Raw genomic sequence first — 8,482 nt, 5'->3', positions numbered from 1 at the left:
TCATCTCATAACTATATATAATCCCCGATTATGTAACATGGGCTATAGAGCACCGAAGTCTGACGTCACTTTCAGTAGAGGGCGTCATTCCCCAGGTTCATGTATTTATTTTGTTGCATTGAAAATGCATTAGTGGGATTTATGATCGCTTCATATAAGAACTGTGTTTGAAAAATAAACCGATCATCTCGGCCTTTCGGTCAGGGGGGTGGCTGTGTGTCGTTATTGATGTTCATTAATATTTGATACAGCCAGTTTCTGGAGAAAATGGAATGAATGTGGCCGCAAATGCCTAGAAACTACAAGGTGTCTGAAGGCAATGTCGCTGCTAATATACGTCACGGCGCCCAGCTGTCAGCGTGCGTTCCTGAGATTCCTAAGCTCAGCTGGCAGTGACTCGACTCAGTTGGCTGATTATTGATTAGATATCAATAAAAAAACGTAATAAACATGTCGGTTTCTGTTTTTGACATTATGTCATTCTTTAAAGAAGAAGAGAAAAGCGTGAAGAGAGGGGAGAATCATTTTAAATCTGGTCATGTGGAGCACTGTCTGTATGCAGACGGTCAGATAACTGGTATTGTCAAGGCCAGCATGCGCGATACATTATACCGCGTTTCGGTAAGTAGTTAAGTATAAACATACATTTATAATTAAAATAAATGAGATAGACATTCATTGATCCCCAGTGGCAAATTCACCTGCAAAAGCCACTTTCCTCAAAGGCCCCACTGCCTTTGAGGGAAGATGCTTTTGTAGGTGAAATTATTCACAAATCATTATTTGAAGGAAAATAATAAGTATCTAGGAACGACATGATAGGCCTACTTTATATCATATAAATACATAGGCTTACAGTTTATGAATATAAGTAGGCCTATATGCATATCACCATATGAGAGCTGCCGTACACTTCAGCCCCATAGCCTATCTGTTGATACATCACTACTTTATTAGCAACTGATAGGCCTACTGTATATCATATAAATACAGATTGCTGACACATAAGGCTTAAGGATACAGATTATTTAATCTATTGTATTCCACTCAATTCACTTCCATGTCTTTATTCATTTATATATGTATTATTATCTAGTTGATCATATTTCTTTCCTCTACCTATATAATGACTTGTGTTTCACACAGTTTAAACTGTCAGTTGTTGCTCATTCAATTGCTGCACTACACTACACTAATTAAATAAGGTACAGCCTTTGGAGTGATGCGCTGAACATCTTCTTGCCACTTTCCAGATCTCCATGGGGGGTGCAGGCATTGCATCCACCCAGTGTGAATGCCCACGGGGGAATTTTAAATGCAGCCATGCAGCAGCACTGGCCATTTTTGCCTCACACAACATCAGTCCCACTGACCTGGAATGCAAGTGGAAAAAGCCACCTTCTAGCAAAGAAGTCAACTCTGCCCATAAAATGTACCATCGAGATAAGGAGTACTTGTCACTTCCCTCCGGGTCAGTGACAGAAGACAAGCGGCAGCAGTTGCGTGACCGATGGAGGGGAACCGGAAGATGTATTCCGTTAGGATTTGCCTTTTTCCCAGAGCCAGAAAAGCAGTCGTCCCCTATATCCTGCTTAACTGTTCCTGAAATTGTGGCTCAGTGTGGCCACCTCGGACCAGCCGCCATCCTGTCCAGGATGCAATTGACAGAGGAACAGCAGAAGACCATTTTCTCCATGACTGTTGGCCAAGCGGCTAACCAGGATTGGCATGACCAGCGCAAAGGGAGGCTTACAGCCAGCAATTTTGGCTGTGTCCTCAAGGCAAAGCGGGTCACCCCAAGCCTCCTGAAAAGGCTACGTGGGGAGTACAACCTAGCCGGTGTAAAGGCAGTGCAGCATGGCGTTGCCAATGAGCCAGAAGGAATCAAGGCTTTTGAGAACACAACGGGTCAAACGGTTGAGAAGTCTGGGATTTTCCTCAACAGAAGCGGGATCCTTGGTGCCTCTCCTGATGGCCTTGTAGGCACCGATAGCCTCCTTGAGGTAAAATGTCCCTATCGAGAGAGGAACCTCACACTCGAAGAGGCAGTTCAGAACAATGATTTCTGTCTCCAGAGGGAAGGTGGGACATTTGGCCTTAAGAGATCCCATGTCTACTGGCACCAGGTCCAAGGCCAGATGCACGTATCTGGACGAACCACCTGCTATTTTGTTGTGTGGACAACCAAAGATGTGGTCATCATCCCGATCAAATATGATGACTCTTGGAAGGATAACATCCAAGCTTTGGAGACCTTCTATCAAGTCAATATGCTCCCAAGCCATGTCAGCAAATGATTTACCCATTTAGGACTGAGACCAGATTCTACAAAATGTCACGCACGCACGCACGCACGCACGCACGCACGCACGCACGCACGCACGCACGCACGCACACACACACACACACACACACACACACACACACACACACACACACACACACACACACACACACACACACACACACACACACACACACACACACACACACACACACACACACACACACACATTTGAATTATTTTATTTGGATCTGCACAAGAGGCGTGCCGCGTAATACAATAGACCCAAACACTGAGCAGAATTAGGTTATACATTATATGGTCCAACCAGATATAGCTGCTGCACATGCTTAACACACAGAGGGAAATATATATATATAGCACTTTGTTGACATACTATTACTTGACACTACTAGACAGGTTGTTTGTTTTGGGTTTTTTAAGCCACCTAGGGATAAATGAAACAACGCCTTCTCCAGACAGACAGACTGCCCATAGTAGCTGAGACAGAACAGTATTTAGCCAGCTTTTTTGCATTTGTTTTTAGCAATCCACCCAATTGCAGACCCCTGAGCACAGGTTTATGGACATGGCCCAGACTTCCAAATACAAGGACAATAAGTTGACAGTTATACCCCAAGGCCATAATACGTTCCACCAGAAGCTGATATTTCATAAGTTTGGATGTAAAACAAGTGTCCATATACAAATCAAATGGGCAGCCTATTTCAAATATAGTGACAGTTTTTCTAATTTCATTGATGAACACAATATCTGGGGTATTTGGAATATTTTGTAGTGAATTGACATGCGTGTCATTGTGATCAAATCAGTCTATTTTTACAGTGCTGTGTTTATACATTCTTGTTGTCCTGTCCTGTACTCCTCTGATCTTGTCTGAGACCAGGTCCACCAGACGGTCATGTCTGGCAATGTACAGTACTTTATAGTGGCTGCAACCATTTAATATGTGTGCGACTGTTTCTTTGTCATGTGGTACTGGATGTAGGATGCAGTGTGGGTCGTGTGCTGATGGGTACCAGGTTGCCAAGTTGAACTTGGTCGGCAACACCTGTAAACGGGCTTTAATAGTGAAAATGAGAATGTCCTCACCTATGGTGTTATTTGACAGTATAGTGTGAGATAGAGTGGTTTGCAAAGGGAAGAAGAGCCAGTTTTCCCTGCAGCCTCAGACTGGTCCAGTGTTGTGCACTTTCTGATCGCTTCATTCCTAGAATGGTGGCTCTTGCGGTCACGGATTTGATTCACACACACACTCAATCTGTCACATCAAATTTGATAAAAAATTAAATTGTGAAATTATTTTTTGTGCAGACAAGCTCATAGTGACAGACACTCGGTGCCACGCTATGAGCTTGTAGATTTGCTGTGTTTCAACAGCTGACGTTTAAAAGCTATAAGGTGACAGATGTGTTCCCGCCCTGAATGGGTTGACCAAGTGAGCCAAATGTCTCAGCATGGACTCAGGCTGGATGCTGCTGGAGGAATCGGTCATACAAAAAAAAAGTTTGATTGTATATATGCCAGCATGCCAAAATAAAGTCCTTCTTTCTTTGCCAATTATTTACATGGAAATATGAAAAAGAAAAGGCTAGTAGGCCAAATACATTTTTCGGATGAAGTTCATTTTCTATTATACAGTAATACAGCATGACCTTGCATAGAGAATAAGAGCCCATGCACGAGGTGTGCCTATAGATAGAGCAAAAATAGCAGATCTACAAGCTCATAATGCACGTGTGCTTGTAGATCAGCTATTTTAGCTATGAATAGTTTGACTTGAGATATTGACTTACTCACTGGTGCGTCTTTGGCACAAGAGTTTGAAAACCACTACATAGCAAATATGAAATGTCAAACAAGGCAGTGTAATAGAAGACACATTCCATGACTGCTAAATCAATTTATTTAAAAAAAAAGCACAACAGTTTTGATTCTCAGACGATTACAAATCATAAATTACCACACAAGTGCATCTCTAATCTCATCTATGAGAGGTTCCTGCAGGTTTACCAAGACGGCACAGACCTGAACCACCACATCAGCATAGCTACGAAGGTAGGGTGGAATGAAATTGAGGATCTGGAAGTCTTTTAGACGCGCATTAGCTCGTTCAACATGGATCCTATTTCTAGCTATGTTCTTTGTTAACAGGACCTCACTTTCGGTGAACTTTCCATTGTTTAGGAATGGTGGGATGTTGACTGAAACCCCCTCTGGCAGAATGTCAGAAATTAAAAAGCCTTTGTCTGCTAGAATTAAATCTCCAGATTTAAAATGACTAAGGATGCCAGACTCTTGGACTATGGCTTTATCAGAAACTGAACCTGGAAAAAGATTGCTACAATAGTTAATGACACCATTTGGTGCAACTCCCAACAATAACTTAAAAGAGTGCATCCCTCTGTATGCAGAATAGGTCTGCTTCTGTTCGTCCATTTGATGAGGAGCAGCTATTTTAATGTCAGTGCAGTCGATTATCATCCTGCAGTTTTTGAACATTTGGAATGAGGCAGGGAGGCTTAACTGATTCTTCTCTCTACTTGGCACTACGCTCATGATGTCTTTAAAGAGAATCTCATGTAACACATGGATGAATGTGATTATTACATTACTGACTGTACTAGTGCTGCAGTGGAACAACTGGGCAAGATGCAAATTAGTGTAGTTCTTTCGCAATTTCATCAGGGTCATGAAAACTTGGTCCTCCAGAGAGAGAACATCAACTTTCCATCCACTGAAATAAGCTATAGAGTCCTTGAACAGACCCACATAAAAAACAACATCGAGGAATATTGCTCTATCTGGCAGTCCAGTCTCCATACGTAGGACGATATCTGGAACTTGAGAGGCAGAATACCTGTCCCTACAGTACTGTCGTTTATCTTTTAAAGTCTGTAGCTCCATCATCAACTCTTCTCTTTGAGCATCATCAATGATTTTCTGCACTCTTGTCCAATCCGCAGGAGGTGCCATTTCAGCAGAGGTGCATGCTGGTGGTTGTATTAGAGGACAGACAGAGAGAGAGAGAGAGAGAGAGAGAGAGAGAGATATTTATGAACAGATTGAGGTGGATGTATATTTATTTTTTACAGACAAATGTGGATGGATGATGGTGAACATTAACAAAACATACCTAAGATGGATGGAACTGGAGGTGACATAGAAGTGCATGGAACTTCAGGCAAGGCTTCACATGGTACTGGAGCTGTTGAGGTGCATGGATTTGCAGGAGGTTGCAAAGGAGAGAGAGAGAGAGAGAGAGAGAGAGAGAGACGGTGCTAGTCATGAAAAGACTGAGGTGGATGTACATTTACAGACAAATTGGATGATGGTGAACATTACAAACATAACTAACGTACCTAAGATGGATGGAACTGGAGGTGACATTATGGCAGAAGTGCATGGAGCTTTAGGCAAGGCTTCAAATGGAACTGTTGTATCGGCAGAGGTGCATGGATTTGCTGGAGGTTGCATAGAGGGGAGAGACAGAGAGAGACACACAGACCGAGATATTTATGAACAGATTGAGGTGGATGTATATTTATTTTTTACAGACAAATGTGGATGGATGATGGTGAACATTAACAAAACATACCTAAGATGGATGGAACTGGAGGTGACATAGAAGTACATGGAACTTCAGGCAAGGCTTCACATGGTACTGGAGCTGTATGGATTTGCAAGGAGGTTGCAAAGGAGAGAGAGAGAGAGAGAGAGAGACGGTGTTAGTCATGAAAAGACTGAGGTGGATGTACATTTACAGACAAATTGGATGATGGTGAACATTACAAACATAACTAACGTACCTAAGATGGATGGAACTGGAGGTGACATAGAAGTGCATGGAACTTCAGGCAAGGCTTCACATGGTACTGGAGCTGTTGTATCGGCAGAGGTGCATGGATTTGCAGGAGGTTGCAAAGAAGAGAGAGAGAGAGAGAGACGGTATTAGTCATGAAAAGACTGAGGTGGATGTACATTTACGGACAAAGGCAGAGGTGCATGGATTTGCTGGAGGTTGCAGAGACAAACGGATACACAGCGAGAGACAGCTGATTGAGGTGGGGGTATATTTAAAGACAGGTGATGTACAAGTGAACATTAAGAACATGCACATCAGATGTATGAAAAATAAATGGAGCCGACTTGTTGGAGGCTGTGTACCTGCAGAACAGGGCCTAAGCCTAACCATAGGGCCTTTACGGTTGTAAAACCATATAGGCCCTTTGGAGATGCCACCAGGGAAATGGCAGCTGCACACACGTGAATCCTGGCTGGGCCTCCGGTCTTGCCGTCTAAAAGAAAAAGTAAATAAAAAGATGTTAGACATTTACTTAGAGACTATTATGGGAGTCACAAGCATGGCATTTTACTTGACAATAGAAGACGCACATCCACTAACAATGAACATCACAAACAAGCACCTACCGGTACATATACCTGACACTGCTGTGTCACATGACCAGACACAGCTGGTGCTCATAACACCGTCAACGTCAATCAATATTTAAATAAAGGTCATGTCTCTGTGGTGAGAAGATAAAACATTATGCTTTTGGAGCTCAGTCCAGTGTGCGGACCTTACTTTCTTTTTTATTTTACTTGACAATGACACACATATTCAAATTGTAATGGCTATTTTGTCAGCTCCAAACATTTCAACAAAACCCAATGATGTCAATAAACCATTAATCAAAATTGATCATACTAAACATTAATATACAAAAAAGTTGAAATGGCTTCTACAAAAACTAACTATTTAATTGTAGTTTTGTCAATTAACATATGGAACATATATCATTTCTGATTTTCTGTTTTGCTTTGTAAACAAAGACAGATATCACATGACAAATACATTACTATAGAAAAATGAGTCCCAATAATCAAAATGATGTAAAAACCTCCATGAAAGTAATATTTTAATAACTAACATTTTGTGAAAATAAGATTAGATTACTCTGGGATCATTCCATGATCAGGAAACGGTTTTGATTGATTGATTGAAATATTTATTAACAGTTTGTAGAATTTACAGTACATTTTAAGCACAAACTCAATACAAAGACTGTCAACTGTGAGTGGACGACCCAATTAAGCATTACACTTGTTTACAACAGGGTCCACATTGTTCAATTCATCAAAGGTAGACACACAAACTCAGCACCCACACATTCAACGGCACACAATTGCATGTCATTTTAAATTGCAGTTTAATACAGTAAGTGGGATATCGTATATGTCTAATGCCCATTTCTAATTTAAATAAAATCAAAGTGTAAAAGCTCGGGGTGCTATCAATACTATCAATACTTTTTAAGCAGCATTATGTTGTTTGTGTGGCGATAGCGTCCATATGTGACTACAGATCACCTCCTGCTTCATTCCAGATGTTCAAAAACTGCACTATGATAATCGACTGCACTGACATTAAAATACCTGCTCCTCATCAAATGGATGCACTCTTTCAAGTTGTTGTTGGGAGTTGCACCAAATGGTGTCATTAACTAACTATTGTAGCAATATTTTTCCAGGTTCAGTTTCTGATAAACTGTATAAAGCTTTAAGCTACAGATATAAACAAATATGTTGTGCATTGTCACTTCACTTAGCAACAAAACCATGTACCCGTAACTTTGTTTTATCCTTACCGTATCTTCTCAATCCAACGGCGTCTCGTCCTCTTATTTTCAGGAAAACGGTAGAAAGTACAACCGTGGCACTGACCGCTTTCATGGTCGCAATCTGGGACGAAGCACAGTACCATGTTGTTTTCTCATTTAGTTTGTTTGACGAAACAAAACGTTAAAACGGAGAGGAAACGAAGTCTGAGTCTTCTAAGGACTAAAACAAAACAAAACACACGCGCTAAGCGTGACGTATCTTGGATGCGACTGGGAGCTGCAGCCAGTAACCCCGCCTACCCGGATATGTAGTCTATGGGTTGTTTGACTCATTTCTAGCGCTTATTTTGTTACTCTTTGGGTATATTTGTACATTTCCACCTTCAGTCGATGCTTCATATCCATATGAGTGTAAAGGCCGGGATGATCGGTTTATTTTTCAAACACAGTTCTTATATGAAGCGATCATAAATCCCACCAATGCATTTTCAATGCAACTAAAAAAATACATGAACCTGGGGAAAGACGCCCTCTACAGACAGTGACGTCAGGA

The 8,482-nt window shown here is 41.4% G+C and overlaps 1 protein-coding gene across 1 annotated transcript; it reads right to left on the bottom strand.

The window, feature by feature from the left end:
• Positions 1-4,264: 4,264 nt before the first annotated feature.
• LOC310871795 (uncharacterized protein) lies at positions 4,265-8,092 on the bottom strand (the record flags this gene model as incomplete). Its single annotated transcript, XM_083783430.1, has 6 exons — positions 7,957-8,092; positions 6,473-6,603; positions 6,115-6,186; positions 5,668-5,769; positions 5,442-5,513; positions 4,265-5,298 (listed from the first exon to the last, which is right to left on the bottom strand). The coding sequence occupies exons 1-6, from the start codon at positions 8,070-8,072 to the stop codon at positions 4,265-4,267; spliced, it is 1,527 nt and encodes a 508-aa protein (XP_083639556.1). The 5' UTR covers positions 8,073-8,092.
• Positions 8,093-8,482: the final 390 nt, after the last annotated feature.

The sequence above is a fragment of the Protomyctophum parallelum genome, assembly GCF_964188405.1.
Source record: "Protomyctophum parallelum genome assembly, chromosome: 15".
In the NCBI taxonomy this organism is placed as follows: domain Eukaryota; kingdom Metazoa; phylum Chordata; class Actinopteri; order Myctophiformes; family Myctophidae; genus Protomyctophum; species Protomyctophum parallelum.
The sequence above is the reverse complement of the archived record's forward strand: the minus strand, read 5'-3'. Positions and strand labels throughout refer to the sequence as shown.